Below are 20,512 nucleotides of genomic sequence, written 5' to 3' on the forward strand. Positions count from 1 at the left end.
GTGGACATTCCCTGACCTCTGGGCATTGCTAAAAGTACCTGCACAGAATGGCTAAAAACCTTATAGAAGCTTGTAAAAGCCATTATTGTAACCACTAAGGAATTATATAGGATATTCTAATAAGATTTTGGTAGTGTAAATAGTTGATGTGTTTACTTACGGGATTTATTTGAGAAGAAAACTGCCAGCTTGGTGTCAGTCTATTAATCTGTATTGCCTTTTTTTTTTTTTCCAAACTGCAGCCAAGTGTGAGCATGCTTGGTGATTTTTTGGGATTTAAGTAATAGTATGATAAGAAAGTAAATAGGGTAATGTAAGATACGAGGTCAGAGGAAAAATATGCCGGGAAGAAAAAGTTAAATAAGTTAAACAGTAATTAAAGCCAGAGATTCTGCATTTAATTTTTGTGTCTCTTCTATTTGGGCTAGGTACTAATAAAGTTATATTTTTAAAATAAAATTTTTCTTTATTAAAGGAAACCAACTAAAGTTCTTTGTGATAACTGTTTCCATAGTTAAGCAAAAGAAATGTTTTGTCTTTTAAATAGGTATTAAAATTTACAGCTCATTTAAGAAAATCAGTTGAAACTTAACTGTTAACAAGAAAGTGACATTTTTACAAAGCTGAAGATTGCATTTTCTGTTCATCTTTTCTTATGTTTATAGGACAATGCTACTGTTGAAGGGACCTAAATTTTGTAACTTTTTGAAGTAATTATTTTGGAAGAATGCAGTATAATACTCAGATCTAAGTCTTGTGCGCTTTTAATAAAATGCAGCTTAAAATGGGGAGAGCATTTTCACAAGAGTTGACAAACTTTTTCTGTGAAGAACCGGATAGTAGACATTTTAGGTTTTGTGAGCTAATGGGATCTCTCAAAAGTTTTCAACGATAGGCAAACAAAGGCACATATATGGCTATGTTTCATACAATTTTATTTACAAAAACAGGCCACAGGCTCGATTTGGACCAGGGTTTGGTTATCCCTTTAACTAAAAGGAAATATAGAGAAGTGATGCACTATTTTTTTCACCTTTCATTTTTTTGCCTCATTTAGTAAGTGTAAATTACAGTAAAATGCTCAAATACAAAATTGTGCAGGCATTACTGTATAGATAATGCCTGAGGCTTCTGAAAGAGAATTGTTGCTGTCAACAATGTAGGGAACATCCAGACATCTAAGAATTTTTATGAGTTTGAGTCAAACTGACAATTTCAGGGAAGCAAAACCTGAACAGATTGAGAAAATACTCTGGGAAAATGGCAGCTTCATCCCTTAATTTATGCATTACAATCAAAAGAGAAGATGTTAAGTGGGTTACATGATCATCAGTGATAGTTTAGGGAGGCTGGAGAAAGCAAAGCAGAGGTGGGGGAACCTCTGGGATTGGATAAAAAGTAAAGTGATGACATATCTTTTATATAGGTGGGCACAATAAATTGTCTTTTGCTTTGTATAATGCACACTTTTTGCCCAAATCTTGAGGGGAAATAAGGGTGCACATTATATACATGGGTAGTACTAATTCTGTATCTTTCTAAATATTTTTAATTCTCTTACTTATATTTATGTGTAAAAAGTGTAACTCTAGGGAGCAATAATGCTACCCGTGTCCAAAATAGTATTCTGGAATACAAGAATAGGTTTGTTTCTAATTATAAATAAATAAGAAATTGAATTAAAAAATTAAAACAAAAGATTTTTTTTCCTGAAAGTTTGGGCCAAAAACACGTGCACATTATGCACAGCAAAATAAGGTAGTTAAGAGTCAACAACTAACATGATAACAATCATAATGAGGGGATTTGTGGCCTCACTCTGGTGTGGTACCTGTGCTTTGAAGAGTCAGGGAAAAAGAAACTTGACATTCCAAAGGTATGTTATCATAGATGCAAAAAGACAATAGACAGGCTCAATTAAGGTAAAGATTGACTTTTGTCAGGGAAGAATCTGTCTAGCCTTGGACATGACTGTCTGCCATGACTTGCGTTTAGTTAGAAAGCTTTTAATTTCAGACCATCCTATGTGGTTTCTTTAGGTGAGTTTGCACCCAGGCCCACTCTGAGCTTGTCAGGCTTGGTATGTGGCCCTTTTTTGTGCACGTTGCCATCATTTGATTTCTCAAAAAGTTCATCAGCTGGTATAAGCCAGTTCATATTTTTCTATTAAAGGAAGCTCAAAAGTTTCATTATGACAATATGGAAGTACAAGATGTTTGGAAGTTAAAAACTCTAAGGTTCCACAGCCTATATCTATTATTAAAACTTCATTCAAGATACCAACAGATTATACTGGAGTAGTAGATTTCTCTGGAGGACTTTTTTTTCTTTTTAACCTTATTCTCTGTTTTCCTTTTTTTAAAAAATAGTTTATTATTTTTGATCTTTTGTACCTATATTTTATAATTTAAAGGAGGAAATCTTAACACTTTGTGCAACTCAGTACATCACTTTTCTAGTTAGTAAAGTGTAGTTTTAAAGTTTTATTATCTGCTAAATATCTCCCATAGGAATGTCAGATTTTTTTTCACTTGATTTACTATGCTTTTTGTTGAAAAGCATTGTTAAGCACTCATGTTATATGGATAGTATCCCTAGCATATACATAAGGATTGGACTTTTATTTATAAAGAACCAACTGTTCCATATATCAGTTAAAGTAATTTTTTCTTCATCAACATTTTAGTTACTATAATTTAAACAAGTTATGGAAAAATCTGTTTATCAGTTATGTAACTTAATAACCAGATTTTCTTTAGGCATAATCAAGTGGGAAAGAATGGGATCTTTTAAATTTCTCAGCTACAGATTTAAAGATTCAAATGGGAATTAATAAATCTCAGTGTTCCTCTACTAACTAGATGTAATTATAAAAATGGTATGGATAATCCTACAGTACTTACTTGCTCTGATATATCATTGTTGACACATAATTGTTTTTCTGTTAGCGTCTTTACCAAAATAGAATATGAAGACTGAAAACTGTGATAACCAGACTTATTTCTTCCTATGGCTAGCACTTCTATTAAAAGGAACCAGATACATTTATGGCACTTTCAGTATGTCTCATTCTGAAGAGTAACAGTATCCCAAAAGGACATACTAGTTAAGAAATTAGTAAATCTTAACTGAATTTACACCTCTGTTGCAGATTTTCTCATTTGTCAGTTTTATATGTAGAGACTCGTGAAGTCTGAATGAAAACCTTTTTATTTCTCCTGTGAATGTTCAGATGCCCGATGAAAGTAACAAGTATATAAATAACTGACTTGGCACCAAAGGGAGCCGGCATGTCTCAAGTGAGCTTTAGAACAGTGTAGAGTAATTCTGAATCTTTAGAGGAGGGTCAGGAGTTAGTGTGTATGGGAAATGTATCTTTGTATTTAAGAATCTTTTATAAAAATTCTGAATTAAGAACTAGTTTTGATGAGAAAAAGAATTGAGAAGGGCCCTAACAGGAAACTAAGAATGTTGGAAAACAAGCTGCAATTTTACTCGAGTGTTTTTTAGATGTGTATTTAGATGATTTTGTCTCCTGCACTTCAAAATATAAGTAGATTATTTTATATTTTTCTTCCTGGAAATTAGGGATATAGGAGGAGGTTGAGAGGAACAAAATTAAATTGCTTTTAAATTTAGCTGCTGATTTCCCCCCTCTTTTGGATTAATGGTCTTTAGTGAGTATGTAAGATGTTGGAGTGGAAAACATGTAAACTGTGATTTTTTAAATGATGACCTTTGGCTCTATTGGTAAGTTTTATTTGAGTTTCAAAAATGTATAAATCTGTGTAAGTCAGGGTTCTCCAGAGAAACAGAATCAACAGGAGGTACCTAAGAAGATTTATTGTAGGGATTGGCCTATGCTCTTACCAAGGCTTGAGAAGTCTCATAGTCTGCCATCTGTAACCTGGAGGACCAGGAAAGCCAGTAATGTGATTAAATACAAGTCTGAAGGTCTGGGAACTGGTGTGGGCTTAGTGTACTTTCCTGTTTGAGTCCTAAGAACCAGAGGAGCCAGTGTAATAGGGTAGGTGGCAATGGATGTTTTAACTGAAGTGAGAATATGAACTTGCCCTTCCTCTGCCTTTTTGTTCTATTTTGGACCTTAATGGATTAGATGATGCCCATCCTCACTGGTAAGGACAATCTTTTATACTCTACTTATTCAGATACTAATCTTTTCTGGAGACATCCTTAAAATATACCCAGAAACAATGTTTTTCCTTCTATCTGGGCATCTCCTTAGCTCAGTGAAATTGACACATAACATTAATCGTCACAGTACCAAAAAGAATTGAAAGCAGTGACTCAAACAGATATTCATATGTCCAAGTTTATAACAGCATTATTCATAATAGCCAAAAGGTGGAAGTATCCCAAGTTTCCATCAGTGGATGATGACTATAGAAAATGTGGTATGTACATAGAATGGAATTTTATTCATTGTGAAAAATGAAGGAAATTTTGACACATGTCACAGCATGGATGAATCTTAGGGACAATATGCTAAGTGAAATAAGCCATTCACCAAAAGGCAAATATTACATGATTCATTTATATGAAGCACCTACAGTAGTCAGATTCATAGAGACAGAAAGTAGAATGTTGGTTGCCAAAGGCTGGGGCAGAGGGAGATAGAGAGTTTATAGGGTAACATGTACAGAGTTTTAGTTTTGCGAGATGAAAAAAAGTTCTGGAGGTGGATAGTGGTGATGCTTGCAAGGAGAGGAGGTCTGGAATGGTTAGCTTGTGTCTGGACAGGCCTCCGTTTCTGAAACTTTAGGATGAACTGCTCACTCAAAGAGGTGCTAGACTTTTGACCACTATCATAATGGCACAGCCCCACTCCACCTCACCTATCTTTACCCTTTACTTGCCCTACTGTTTTATCCATTAGTAATTTGGAGAACTTGCTAATAGGAATGGTTATTCACATTGTGGCTTATTATGAGGATTATAATTTTAAGTATGGTGGCTACATTTCTGACTTACAGTGAACCCTAAATATTTGTGACTTTGAACCAGCTTTTCCTCCTTGCCTACTCTGTATTTTCTGGGTAAACTTGAGTTTAGCATTGACCTCCATGGGTATCATGTGTTCTTGCCTCTATAGTTTAGATTGTAGAACTTCCTAAATATCATTCTAGAATCATTACATGGCTTTAAAACTGTCTTTTTTTCCACATTTTTTCTTTTTCTCTCACTTCAAAGTAAACATACTCATTGAGAATAAATTAGGAAATACAAACAAAAGCAAAACAAAATCAGCTCTAGTTCCATGAAGTACAGTACAAAAACTTTCTTGATTTTTTAATGCATAAATGTGTGTGAGTATATATTTATATGTATTGACTCATATGTGTCTAACTTTTGAATATCTTTTATGGGATTCAAGGCTTCACTATTTGTTGCTTTAGAGTAGAATTGCCTTTATAATGATGAACAATCATTTACTTTTTATATGGTTTGTATAAGGTTTTCAGTACAGCTTTATGGAAAAAATGTTTTAAACTTCGTAACTATGCACCCAAATAGATTATCCAAGCAACTGTATTACAGTGTTGTCATGCAGACTTGTTAATGAATTGGTATATGTGGTGAGTTAGAACCCCATTTGTTTGGTTGTGTTCATTTGAATTGACAGTTCATAGATTCTTTTCCTTAGATAATTTGAGGTTTTTGAAATGTTATTTCAGAATCTTATCTTTGAAAAAAAAAACAAACAAAAAAGAATAGTCATTTATCAGAAAATGAGAGGAAATTATAGTATATCAGCCATTAAATGTGTACCGTATTACTGTGGGTTAATATTTGTATCTTTCTGAAATTTATTATTTTTTGTTGTTGCCAGAAACCTCAACTTCTACCCTTAAATTTGTTCATATATGTTTTCAACAAGTAAGCACAGATGCATTTTTTCATTTGTAATTTTACTGTAAACTTTTTAATTTCTAGAAATTTCAGCAACAGAGTAATCTTGAGTCATCCTCTGAATGCTGATCATACAGTTGCCATTCAAGTCCCGAGGGAGGGAGGTTTGGAATAACTGGCAGCATAGCAGGCCTTTGCATGTTGCTTCATCAGCATAAAATAGTAACTAAGTCTTGCTATCTCAGCATAATGTCTCAGTTGAAGAAGTCTGTTAGTTTCACTGACCAAGGGCAGACATATCTGGTTGAATATTTTCAACACAAATTAATAATAAGATTTCATCAATAAAGACTAGTTTATATAGCAGCTGTCTCCTTTAATATTTCTTAATATATTTTATGGATTGGGAAAGCAGTTACCTGGCTTAGTTTAGTATTTGTGTTAGTGCTGCTCTATATGCACAGGAAGTGTATGAATTCTGTTTAAGAATAGAGGAGCATCTGAAAGAGAAGGTGACCTTTGAACCAGCTTTTAATGGTTTTATTTGTGGTTTACTAGTTGGTGTTTGGGGACAGGATATCCTAGATCACAGGTGGCAAACACAAGGCCCACGGGCCGAATCCAGCCCTCCACCTTGTTTTATTCGGCCCTCACCTTGTTTCTACTGGGCAGCAGCCTCGCTGAGCTCTTAACTGTTAAGGAGTAGTTACATTTATACAGTTCTAAAATTACATTCAGCCCTTTGAAGGCAACCTCGAGGCTGATGAGTTTGACACCCCTGTCCTAGATAGAAGGAAAAAGAAAAGATTTGAAGATAATTGGGAGGAAGAGGTAGCCTGATGTTAATAGTAGAATTGTGAGTAATATGGGAGCTTTGAAGTGAAGAATTTATGTAAAGAGAAAGAGAAGGATAATAAATGAGGCAGAAAAACTTATTTGGGACTGGTGTGATCAAGAGCCTTAAGTTCTCTGCTTTGATATTTGAGCCACTTCAATAGTCAGTGAAGTATTTTTTGATGTTTTTAAGCAGATTTGTGTTTTTAGAGAATAACTATTTGTACTTGGAAGATCATTTGGACAAGGTGAAGAAATGGAGCCATTAATTATTTAGCAAATAAAGGTAAAGAGGCCCTAACGTGGTTATCTTGGAATAAGACTGGAAGAAATTCAGGATGTATTAAGAGGAAGATTAGTAGAACTTGGTTGAGATGAAGAGACACAAGATGATGTTGAAATTTCCAAGTGAGTAGCTTATGATGCTGTTGATTAGAACTGGTGAATATGCAAGGATGGTGTCTTATGGGAAAGGTAGAGAGAGAGAAAGAAAGAGAAGGGAGTACTCAGGGGGACATACTGAGTTCTTACAGAAAATGACTATGGAGAGCTGTGGGCTTGGCCCTGGTGGGTAAATTTGTCTTTTGTTCCTTTTTGGCAAATTTTCTTTAAATTGCACACACCCTTTTGACCGTGTATTGCTCATCCCTTTTTCCCCAGGGCTTTTCACTTTGGTGTCTATCACCTCTTACCTACCCACCCTCTTGGTACAGATAGTCTTTAGCTACCAATGTTTTTAGTTTATAGCATGGCACTATTTATAATGATTGCACTGTTGTCTGTTTGCAGCTATTATTGCAGATTGGTAGCATGGAAATGACTTCATCAGTATGTTTGTGTATGGCTGTCTACAGAGAAACATTTGCTAAGTCTCAAACCTTTCCTACTTGGGACCTGCTTTGTTATTGTCTGTGTCAGGGGAAAAGGCAGAAATGGTGACAGACCTGTGATGGTGCGAAGCAGTTGCTCAGGTTGTTGGCACTAAAAAGTTTTAGTATATAGAAATAAGGTATCAAATCCTATAGGAGTTGAGCAACCTTGAGTTGTAATAACTAACCATCTGAAAAAAAAAGTAAGGAAAAGAATTCATTTACCATGAAAATGATATCTATTAAAGCTTTTCACAGTTTCATTATTGAAAGGCTGTTTTTCATATCTTTGTGTTGTGTCAGTTAAAAACAGATTCTGAATGTTCTTGAAGAGACCATCACTTTGCATATTGGGCTTCCTCCTGCTTTCCTTTACAGATCCAGTTAAACTGTGCTGTGGACCCTTTCTGAACACCATGTCTCACCCTTGTTCCTGTTTAGTGCCTCTCTTATTATGCTCCCAGACCATCCTGTACACTCCTCTATCTCTCCATAGTATTTAGCTCATGCCACTGGAATAATTTTCTTACCTATCTCCTCCTCTTTATACTAGGCTGCTCACTCTTAAGGACAGGGGCTCTTATTTTCATCTGTCACCTAGCTCATAATTAGTTTTTAAATGTTAGCTAAATAGGTAAATCATAGAAAATATCAGTATATTCATGTAATGCAGTCAAGCTTTAAGATACGAACATTAAAGTTTGTAAGATTTTATATTTTATTTCTTTTGTTAAGATTTTATTTATTTTTAGAGAGAGGGGAAGGGAGGAAGAAAGAGGGAGAGAAGAAACATTGATGTGTGAGAGAGACATCCATTATTTGCCTCTCTCATGCCCCCAACCAGAGACCTGGCCTACAACCCAGGCATGTGCCCTAACCCAGGATCTAACCAGAGACCTTTTGGTTTGCAGGACAACATACAACCCACTGAACCACACCAGCCAGGGCAGATTTTATATTTTAAAATAATTAAACAAAGGTCAGTATAGGTTTTCCCCCCTCAAATTTGGCTTTCAGTGGAAAAATGGCCTTTTAGAAAGTTATGTTTTTCAGTTAACATTGATATGCAATTTTTATGCAATGAAACTAAAATTTTAGTCTTCTATTAACTGAATGTTGGCTTGTTAACATTTTTTCTTTTTGCCTTCTATTGTGGTCACCAGTGTTATAATAATTAACCATTACAGTAAGGCAGAATTTGAGCAGATAAATTACCGAAGACACATATATGTTTTTTTCCAAATGAATTAAAATAGAATTAAAAAATAATCTTAATATGGAGTCTGATACTTTGTAATTTTTTTCCTCATAAATCTAAATCAAAGTTAGGCTGTAGACTATAGACTGTAGGGGCTTACATTAATCATTCAGCATAAGTGTAATCTTACATTTAGAGTACAGTAGATACCTAAATATTAGGCCCTAGTAGCATATGCAGAGAAATGAGGTATAGCTCCTTAGTTATTATGTATTCTGACATTCTCTGAAGTTTATTTTAGAAGCAGTTCTTGAACTACGCAAAGTTAAAAGTAAAAAGGGGACATATTGCAATCTTTTTGGTATTAAAAAAGTGAGGATTCCGGTGCAAACTAAGCTTAAACTATCTTCTTCATTTTTCTTTCCTGTGAGTAGTGGAAGGGCTGTGCTAGTCTATGTATAGAGAAAGTGGGACAGGCCACATCTTTTTTTAAGTACAAAATGGGGTCATGTGCAGAGGTGCTAGTCCCAATTCAAGTGTTAATTAATGACCGATGTGGACCATAAAATTAGCTTTTGTTTTGTTCTTTTAAAAGGTCTTTTTTGGGGGGGGTGTTGAAAAATCCACTTGTTTTTGTTGGTGACAATTCATGAACAAGGCTGTTCAGTTTAAATGCAGAATACTGATTAAAAATAATTAGTAAGCTAGTTTTTATTTGATTCATTTATTAAAACACTGTTGCTTTTTTAAAATTTTTAACTCTTTGACTTTCAGAATAAGAAGCAACTGGTGGTATGGACTTTAGAATTGTCTTTTTAAGTATTTATATATTTTATAATACAAGTTTATTGAGCCATGACGAACAGTTAGCCCTAAGTCCATTCAGGTAGCTTGAGTTCTATTAGTGTTTTCTGAACAGTGGTATACATAAAAATCATGTAAGTTACTTAAAAAATACCAATTCTTGACTGCCCGCCTCCACCACTGTCCCCACCCCAGTAACTCTGGCTTATGACCCAAGAATTTTATTAAGCACCTCTAGGTGAGTCTGATATAGATGAGCCATTTACCACCCCTTAAGAAACTCTAGTTTAATTAGTGTTAATACTGTAGCTCTCATTTTTATGAGTTAATGGACTAGGCAGGTGCCCCAGATTCTTCCCTTATCAAATTCCAAAGGTAGTAATTCTCATTGTAACAAAAGTTGGAAAATAAAGCACATAGAAAAAAAGTCATATATAATCCTGTTGTCCAGAGAACTCTGAGAATGTTTTAGTTTGTTTTTCTTCATACTTTGAAATTTTTAGTTAGGGAAAAATTGTTACAACTGTAATAGCATAAACAATTTTAAAAATCATCCAAAAAAGAAAGAAATTTCTAGTTAGAGTTTAGTCAGAAGTTAAAAAAAGTTTTATATATTTTTTCCCATTAACCTCATAAAATTTTTTATTATGTCACTAAAAATCAACATTTTCATTGCTTATATAGTATTGCCTCATATATTGGATATTTATTTGCTTAACCATTCTTTTGGATTTTTAGATCTAATAATAATATTGGAATGAACATCTTTGTGGGCAAAAACCTTTTTTTTCTTTATCTAAGATTCCCTCCCGTACTTGGCTGAAGGTTCTAAAAATATATTTTTTAAAGATTTTATTTATTTATTTTTAGAGAGGGAAGGGAGGGAGAAAGAGAGAGAGAAACATCAATGTGCAGTTGCTGGGGGCCATGGCCTGCAACCCAGGCATGTGCCCTGACTGGGAATCGAACCTGCAACACTTTGGTTCGCAATCCACTGAGCTATGCCAGCCAGGGCCTAAAAATATTTTTTAAAAGCTTTGAAACATACTGCCAAACTGTTTTCCAAAAAGATTCAGCTAATTAAAATTACTAGCAGTAAACTAAAGTTGTTACATTGTACCTTTACCAGCATCCAGTATATAAAAAACAAACTATATTTTTGCTTCACTAGACAAAATAGTGTATAGTTGCTTAACCATCCCTTGTTGTAGTTAGTATCTTTTGTGTATATGTAAAAATTAGTTTGATATTTATATTAAGGTTTTTTTCTACCCATGAATGTATCTTTTCACAACTTGTTGAGGAAAAAATCATTAATGATCAATCAGGTAAGTACTTTGAAATTTTCTCAGTTGGCGGAGCTGTTGATAGTAAATATGGACAGTTTCCTTTTGCCAGAGATGAGATTATTAACAAAAATACTGAGGGTTCATCTGTTTCTTCTGTACACTTTGGAATTGAAAGTTCAAGCTGATTTTGAGTTCAGTTCATTGGAGTTCAATTCATTAAAGAAAACAAATTCATTAAGACACTTTCTAATAGCGAATGAGCAGTATTTCAAATGACCATCAAAAAATTTAACTGGTGGAAAGTGAGAATGTGAAATGTTAAATAAAGTTTTACCATTCATTTATTGCCAATAAACCTCTTCCAACTACATATTCTTCTACTTAGAATTACTGTTGTATCTCTTGACCAGACATCACTGCTGCCTTTATTTCTTGGTTTATCAATTTTGAAAAAAACCATACTTGAAAATTTCCTGATTTAAAAAAAAGGAGACCATTCTCTTTCCCTTTTCCTTTCTGCATTGCTTGATACTTATCTAATTATTTTTGTTTCTTCTATTATTTCCTTTGTTACTTTAAGTAATAAGTGTAGTAAGTGTACTTCTGTCCTGTTCACTTGCTGAGCTTGTTAGACTCTGCTTGGGCTTCTTGCCCCTGGGCTGCCTCTGGAAACCACCTCCAGGCAAAAGGGATGGGAGAGGCACCACTCACCTTTGTTTCTCCTCAGGAATCACAGTCCTGGGCTACTTATACATGTGTGGAAATAATTTTCTGTGTTTTATTGACTTTTCTAGTTGTTTATAGAAGGAAGATAATTTCTGATCCTTGAGTCTGGGAGCTGAAGTCTTTTAATGACTTCTTAATCGCTGAATCTGGGGGTGGTTTCAGGGCCTTTATGTTGAAGTCTTTGGATTGGTACTATCAGGTTCCCCCCTTTTTTGAAAATTTTCTCCTCCTTGACTTCTAAATACTTTTTCTTGTTGTACCTTCTACTTCAGACTTACTGTTTTGCCTCCTTTACTACATCCTCTTACTTTGATAACTTAATTATATTAATTAAATTAATACTTAAAATAATAATAACAATAGTAGAAGTCACCGTCCCAGTCCTTGTGCTGTGTCCTTATTTGTAACTTGAATTCATGAAACAACTGCTTAGTGTTCTTCAGGGTTCTGTTTTCCTCCTCTCATTCTGTGTCCTGTCTTTGAGTTACTGGCTCCACCTATAGGCTAATGACTTTTACATTTGTATTTTTAGCTCTGATTTCCATGCTGAGCTCCCAATCTGTGTATCTAACAGTCTGAGCATTTTCACCTGGATTTTCGAAAGGTGTATCAACCTGATACAATCTAAATGGAACTCCTTTATGCTCCTCTCTGTTTATCCTATTCTTCATCTTGACGTTATTTAATCTATAGTTAAAAATACATACATACATACATACAAAACAAAACATACATACATAAATACATACATACATACAAAAAATACACCAAAACATGCTTCACATAAACAAAGATACAATCTGCTTGTTATTTAACCTTCCAGTTATTCTCGACTGTGGCCCTGCTTCTCCATTCCTTCTACGCTTGTCCTCTTGCAGCTTTCTGCATTTTGTGTCTGTCCTGTTCTTCCAACCTCCTAAATGATCTTTGCCTTTAGTCATGTCCCTCTAAAATCTGTAATATGTCTAAATTTTAAATCAGAGTGTACTTCTGGCTTAAAGTCTTCACTAGTTCCCTAAATGCTACTGGATATGGTTGTGTTTTTTAACATGGCATGCAAACTTTCCTTATTCTGGCATTTGCTTTTCCTTAGATATTTCTGTTGCTGCTCCTTTTACCTACTCTGTAAGTCAGCATCATTCCTGACTGTACCGTGCTTTTTGTCACCTCAAACTTTTTTCTTGCTGCCTCCTGTATCCTTAGCTTTTAGCCAGGTAAAAGCTGGCTAAAGCTTTTACCCATGTGTAGAAGCTTTCCTATGTGTAGCTCTAGCATTGTGTCTAATATGCATTTATATGGTTTTTGTTACACTTTCTTTTCCTATGTTATGAAGTCCTAGAACACAAGACATTTTTTTATTCATAGTTTTAATATTAGCACCTAGCTGAGAACTTGACACTCGATTCATTTTCAGGTAGTTTCTAGCTTAGGTGATGACACAACTGCCAAAACTGGAAATGTGGATGTTTTCCTAGTTTCCTCACATGTAACTGAAGTCCTTAATTTTGCTTTTAGTTGGGCATATGTGTTTGTACTCGTTCATTTGTCCATTCAACACATTTCAATAAGTGTTACTGTGTGCTAGGTGCAGTGTACTGACTATGTTGTGGGCTGAACATTGCATTGAATTTATAAAATTTGTAGATTAATTTTTGAGAAGTAACATGTTCACAAAGTTGTTTTTCCATTTGAGAGCACAAGTTTATCTACTCAAGTACATTTTTTGGTGCCTAAGGAAGGTTTTATAAGTATTCCTCACTTGGTTTTCTACATTTTTGTTAGAGTTTATTTGTGTTAAACAGTTTTTTTCTACCATTATGAATGAAATTTTTTATTCTGTTAATTCCAATTTATTGCTTACGTATGGGAAACTGATTAGATGATCTTATAGCTGGTCAGCTAATTAAATTCAGTTTTCATGGGCTTGGGTTTTCAGATGTTGGTTATGTTAATGACAAATACCAGGGTTTTTTCTTTTGAGTATTTATAAATTTCATTCATTTTTCATATCTTGGTACATTGCTTAGGAACTCCAATACAATGTTGAATAAAAGCATCTTAGTATTATTCTTCACTTTAATGAAAATGCTTTTCATCAATGTCATGCTGAGAATGATGTTTATTCTAAATTTTTAAAAGTCAAATTAAGGAGGCATCACCTGTTCCTCACTTGCTGAGTTTTATCCTGAATCCTTGTTGAATTTTATCAAATATTTTGTTGGTCTGTGGAAATGACCATGTTAGTCTGTTAATGTAAAGGATTACAGTGAGAGATTTCCTAAAGACAAGAGTTTAACATACCTGCTTTTTTCCTGATTTATTTAATGCACTTCTGGATTTGATTGCTATTTTTTTTTGTATGCCCTCACCTCTTATATCAGCTACCTATAAGTCAGAAGTTTTCTATTTATTATTTACTATTATTTTTTTATTGTTGTTCAAGTACAGGTATCTCCATTTTCATCCCACCACAGCCCCTGTCCCACTCATCCTACCTCCCACCCTTGAACCTACCCCCTTTGGCTTTGTCCATGTGTCCTTCATACATGTTCCTTGATGGGCCTTCCCTATTTTCCCCATTATCCCCTCCCCTCTCGTTACTCTCAGTTTGTGCTTTATTACAATGTCTCTGGTTATATTTTGCTTGCTTGTTTTGTTGATTAGGTTCCACTTATAGGTGAGATCATGTGGTATTTGTCTTTCATTGTCTGGCTTATTTCATTTAGCATAATGCTTTCCAGCTCCATCCATACTGTCTCAAAGGGTGGGAGCCCCTTCTTTCTTTCTCTTCTGTAGTATTCCGTTATGTAATTGCACCTTTGTCTTTTGATCCACTCATTTACTGCTGGGCACTTAGGTTGCTTCCAGCACTTGGCTATTGTAAATTGTGCTGCTATGCACATTGGGGTGCATAGGTTTTTTTGAATTGGTGTTTTAGGATTCTTAGGGTGTAATCCTGGCAGTGGAATTGTGTGTCAAAAGGCAGTTCCATTTTTGGTTTTCTGAGGAAATTCCATCCTGTTTTCCCTAGTGATTGCACCAGTCTGCAGTCCCACCAACAGTGCACTAGGGTTCCCTTTTCTGCACAGCCTCGCCAGCACTTGTTTGTTGATTTGGTTATGATGGTCATTCTGACTGCTAATGTTTTATTTGGTGTATTTTCATTTATAAGTGAGATTGGTTTATAATTTTCTCTCATTCTTCTCTGCTTTTATTTCAGAATTACATTAATTTTATAAATTGTGTTGAAGTAATTTAATTTTTTTAATTAGAAAAACTGTTTAAATTTGAACTTTTTAAACAACAGGAACTAGTTGTTTCTTTGAAATTTAGTAGAATTTGTCCATAAACATCATTTAGAAAAAGGCTGTTCCTTGGTACTTTATTTCCCCAAGTCTAGAAAACAATCAGGAACAAAGTAAGAACTTTTTTCTTTAATACTTGTTGAATAAATATCCTCCTGATAAGTTTCTGGAAAATGATTTACTATATAGAATTATTAACACTTTATTTTAGAGTAGCATTGTTATCCTAGTGAATCACCAGGATACGTAATTAGTTTGGAAGAGAAATACATGGAAATCTGTCTGCAGGGATAGATTTTCCTCATAGGAAGATGCTGTTCAGCAGTAGTCTAAAGTCAAAGCTAGCGTTTTTAGAAAAATGTTGATTTGTATGATTATAATTTGTGTCAGTCTAATTTATATCATTGAGTACACTGTATTGGCTTAATTGCCATGTGTAAAAAGACCAAAGATAAACATTTTACAAATGTATTCAAGTTGTGGATTAGTTTTAGTGTTTTCTCTTTTAAAGCTTATTATGTAATTTAGATTCATTATAATTGTTTTATAGGCAAATAATGTTTTCAGAAGTTACATTACTTTAATTTCAATAAGACTGATTCAGTATATCTTTACATTTCCCTTTTTAATTCAATATATTTAAGCATTCATAAAAGAATTGGTATGTTATTGAGGTACTGAACATCTGAACATAACTCAGGGATTTATGTGATAAAGCACTGGTTCTAAACCAGGGAAAGTTTTATCCCCAGGGGATCTCTGGCAATATCCGAAGACTTTTTAGTTGTCACAGTGGAGGGTGAGGAAATGCCACTGTTGTGTAGAGGGTAGAGGCCAAAGATGCTAGTAAACATTCTGCGGTGTGCACTGTAGCCTCTCACAGCAAAGAGTGATCTATCCCAAAATGCAGCGGTGTTGAGGTCGAGAAACCCTGTCATAAAAAGAAAGATATATACAAAACTATGAATATACAAATACAAAAAGGTATTCCCAGAAGTGTGCTTTTTTCCAGCAACTAAATTGTAACAGTTTACAATGTCCTTATGCAAAGTGTATGAAGAGTATCATGCTATTGACATCTAGTGAAACATTTAAAACTGAAAAGTGTAGGCTAAGATCAAGCGTGTAGATCAGAGTTGCTACCCATTCTTCCCGCTGTTAGGAAATTCACAAATAAGGAAACTAGGAATAAATTAAATGATTTGTTTATGATCACTAAGAAATTGTAACTGAGAAGGAATAGAATGCAGTAAACTGTTAGCTGAAGTAATCCATCTCCTTTATCTTTCATTTATATTCCTGATTTAACATTAAAGCTTTGAATATAAAAGTATTTCTTTTGATAGTTTTCTGAATAATTACTGAGTTATTCATGTAACTCATGAGGCTTTTTGTGTTTTAAAAATTGTCTAAAGTCATAGAATTTTAAGAGTCAAAGCAGACCTAGGTTGTTTAATTCAAGTTTCTCACTTAGAGCTATTAAAAAATCTATATTTAGGGAGATGAAGTGATCTGATCCAATGTCACACAACTTGTTATTGCCAGATCTTGGACTAGCACCCACACCTCTTGACTTCTAGCTGTATATTCTTTCAGGGTGAGGGAAAGTTTTTATTCACACTTTGGATTCTGAGTCTTTAATTTTTTGGAACTATGAACATTAAAACTGTTACTTCCTCAGATAGAATATATATACCTGTATATGTTCTAAAATGAATTTTAATATATATGTTTATACATTCTGTGTTTAATTTTAATTTATAAATGTTATGCCAGTTTAAACAAATTTATAAATGTCATACCAGTTTAAACATGAAAATTTCAAAATTTTCACAGGCAACAACACCTCCAAATCAAGGACGTCCAGATTCTCCCGTATACGCTAACCTTCAGGAACTGAAACTCTCCCAGTCTGCTCTCCCTCCACTTCCCGGGAGTCCAGCAATTCAGATTAATGGAGAATGGGAAACTCATAAAGATAGTTCAGGACGTAGTTATTACTATAACAGAGGAACACAGGAAAGAACTTGGAAACCCCCTCGATGGACTCGGGACACAAGCATGGGCAAAGGAGATTTTCAAAGTCCAGGAGAACCAGAGGTATGAGTAATCAGGAAATTGATCAGTGAGTTACCAAACTTTGTTTTTCTCATTGTTCAGAGACAAAAGGAGTGAATAGGTTTGTATCTTGGTACTGAAATAATAGAACACTTGAAATCTCTAAGATACCAAATCTTCTTTCCAAGTTTTACTATGTTAATGCTAGTTAATGCCCAATCTCTAACTAGTAGACAGTAGCTAACTTTGTAGTGTGCTTACTAGTTGCAGAATTAACTCTACTAAAGTTGCATGGTGCCAGTGATTTCCTTCATGTGCTGATGTGCTAGAAGATAGTTAAATCACTGTTATTGCCCAAGCAGTGACTTTTTTTTTTTTTAGAAAAAGAAGGAAAGAAATTATGTCTCTTAGCCAAATACACAATGGCAGATATTTAACTGATTAAAACACACACTTGATTGATTTGGTCTGTGAGCAGGAGAACTTCTCAGTTTCTGTCAGTCAGATGTACAAGATCACTTTTTGTTTACATGTAAGGGAAATGAGTATAACCTTATGTCTGTGCTACAAATGGACCATCCTGTAAGTCTGACAATTCATTGTACAGTCATTATTTTCTCTAACAGGTGTTCTTACTGTCTTCCCGCGCCGCCCCTCTCCCCTACCCCGCCTTGGTTTCACCTTTCCCCACACTTCTTGATGGAGGGTGGTGTAGTGAATTGGCCAGCTCTGTTTGACAGATACTTATCTCAGAGGTCTGTAGAGATTCTTGGGGTTGTCTTAGATATGCGGAAAAAGTTTGGCTGGGGTTGACATATGGGCGCTAAATCCTGCTGTTTTATAGATAGGGCCCTGTGCCTGCATAGGACACTCTGCACTTATAAAAGGCAGCTGGCTTGCATAGCTAAAAACACGAGCTGGAATGATCAGGCAACACCTGTATTTAGCAGAATTTAAAAGCTTTTTGTGTTAATAACTCCTCTTCTTGTCCTATTTTTCAGTTGGTTATTTATAGCTTTGGTTTGGTAGTAAGTTGTACTTTAGTGTTCAGGAATGAGATTGAGACTAGTGAGAGAAATTGTTTCTTGTTACTGTAATAAGAAAAGCGTTAGGAAAATTATTTGAAATGTAGATCTAGAAAGATTTGAAAATAAATTATCCTGTATATCAACAATAAAGTAAAATCTTGTTATTTGGGAGAGTTGGGGAAAGGACTAAGTTATAGAATGATTTAAAGTACACACAGGAACTTGTAACAATATGCTTTTTAGCTTTCTATTTCAGTAAAGAAAAGAGTGATTTGTATATCAGAATCTCAGCTTATACTACCAGTCTCTGCACAAATTGTAAACATAGGGTATTTCCAAAGTGGCTGGAGCACATCTCTCAGTAACTTCTTGAGAAAGGTTGTGCATGGGAGGCAAAGTTGAGACTTTGTGAAAATGTCTATATTCTGCCCTCATATGTAATTGCTAGTTTTCCTGAATGCAAGGCATTTTGAACTTGACTTTTTGGCAGGCTGGGTCAGCTACTTGCTGGGGAGTTCCCAGTGTTAGAATCATTAAGTCTTTTTTTTTATACTAATCAGAGTTTCCACAGAAGTCTTAAAATCTTCTCTCTAGAAAGTCAGGGCTATGAGGGTGTTTGTAGTTAGCATTCAATTTGCATACAATCCCGGGTCTCTCCTCTTTCTGTTTAGTACCCTTGTCTCAATTACGATGTCTGAGTTATTGTCTACCAACTCAGAACCTTACTGGTTTTTCCTCTTGAGAGGGAATATACCCTGCTTCTGCTGGTATAAGGGAGAGGTGAGCTTCCAGCAGCGAGGCGTAAAAAGGGGATTCTGGCAATTTTAGCCCTTGTTGTAGTACTCCTGCTTTTTACCTCCAGTTCCAGGAATACCTGATACTTTCAGTTCCTGCACCATTTGAAGATTCTTAATAAATTTGTTGGATTTCATCTTCCTTTCCCAACTCCATTCCCCACTCTCACCAGTTTAGATTCTGCTTTGTTGTTCTGCTTCTCAGCTTCCAGAGTTTTGTGACTGTTGTGTCTTCTCATGGGCTTAGGTCTTTTAAAACATATTTACTATTTTTATTTTAGTGGGGTTTGAGACAGACCAAGCATTCAGACTTCCATCTTAAGTTTGAGGCTTATTATTTTAGTGTTCACACTAGAGCAAAGGTTCTCAACTGGGGATAGTTCTGCCTGAGGGGGTGGGGTTAGACAATGTCAAGACAATTTTGCTTGTTGCAGCTGGGAGAGCGCTTCTGTTCTCTAGTGGATGGAGACCAGAGATGCTGTGGAACAGTCTGTGAGTCACAAGACAGCCCCCACACACAATTATCTGGCTCTAAATGACAGTGGTGCTGCTGTTGAGAAACCTGCCTTAGAAATTTTAATGTGCATACTACCAAATTCTAAAATTAATATCTTCTTGCTCCTTAAAGTTGCACAGGAACTATACATATTTTTGTGCCATTGTCATCTTTATATTTTTATTTTTAACTCCCTTGTTGTTGTTGTACATGGTGACTCATAAAATTAATAGTCATATTTACCACCTTTTAAAATCATATTTCTTTGTAAAAATTATCTTGGATAACTTTTCTGCTGTCTTAAGTATTACTTTTAAATTTCCTTAGTGAGGATCTGTTAGTGATAGAGTCAGCTTTTGTTTATTTGGAAATTAATTTATTTCATCCTTATGTATTTAAAGAATGTCTTTACTTGGTATACAGATCTAAGTTGAATGTTTACTTGTTTGTTTTATTCCTAATTTATTAAAGATTTTATTCTCATGTTTTCAGGTTTCCATGGTTGATGATGAAAATTTAGTTATCAGTTTGATGGTCTTTGTTTTAAGGGTGGCTTGTCACTTCATGCTCGTAGCTTTTAGAAACTTGTATCTGTAATTTCACCATCATGTGATTAGGTGAAGTTGTCTTTTCTATTTCCTGCCAGGGCTTTGTTGGGACCCCTGAATTTGAGGAGTCCTATCTTTGATCAGTTTTTGGAAGATTCTTAGCCATTATCTGTCTATAGCTTCTGCTCCATTTTCCCTTTCTTCTCATTCTGGAATGTTGGGTAGATGAACATTTAGTGTGTTCACTCTGTCATGTCTCTTGATTTCCCTTTTATTTAAAAATGTTATCTCTATGTCTCTTTGATTCATTCTCAGTAACTGCTAGATGCAGCTCCTGTTCGCTATTTTCTTCTTCATCTACATTTTTACTTGACATTAAACCAATCCTTGAATTGTAAAAACATGTTACTTTTATTTGTTTGGTAGCTTCCCCTCTTATTACTTTGAAAAGTTTTAAACCTACAAAAAACTAGAAAGATAGTATAGTGAGAATCCATGTACCAGACTCTTCACATAGGTTGCCAATTGTTAGTATTTTACCACATTTGCTTGATTTTTCTCTTCCTCCTTCCACCCTCTGGTAACGTTTTTTGAACCATTTGGAGCAGACAACATAATTATTTTATTCTCTTAAGTATGTGGACATTTTCCCATAAAACTGCTTCTTTGGTGCAAATAGATTTATCACAAAA

The 20,512-nt window shown here is 34.8% G+C and overlaps 1 protein-coding gene across 5 annotated transcripts in view; it reads left to right on the forward strand.

The window, feature by feature from the left end:
• Window positions 1-20,512, forward strand: part of ARHGAP12 (Rho GTPase activating protein 12) — a 121,111-nt gene that overhangs the window by 40,278 nt on the left and 60,321 nt on the right. For 4 of the 5 annotated variants that reach the window (XM_028505596.2, XM_028505592.2, XM_028505593.2 and 1 more), the window contains exon 4: window positions 16,733-16,996. The exons of the other annotated variant lie outside the window; for it this stretch is intronic. In XM_028505596.2, the coding sequence (XP_028361397.1) occupies window positions 16,733-16,996 (264 nt within the window). The remainder of the gene's footprint in view (window positions 1-16,732; window positions 16,997-20,512) is intronic. 5 annotated transcript variants of the gene reach the window in all.

Source organism: Phyllostomus discolor, chromosome 1 (assembly GCF_004126475.2).
Source record: "Phyllostomus discolor isolate MPI-MPIP mPhyDis1 chromosome 1, mPhyDis1.pri.v3, whole genome shotgun sequence".
Classification (NCBI taxonomy): Eukaryota; Metazoa; Chordata; class Mammalia; order Chiroptera; family Phyllostomidae; genus Phyllostomus; species Phyllostomus discolor.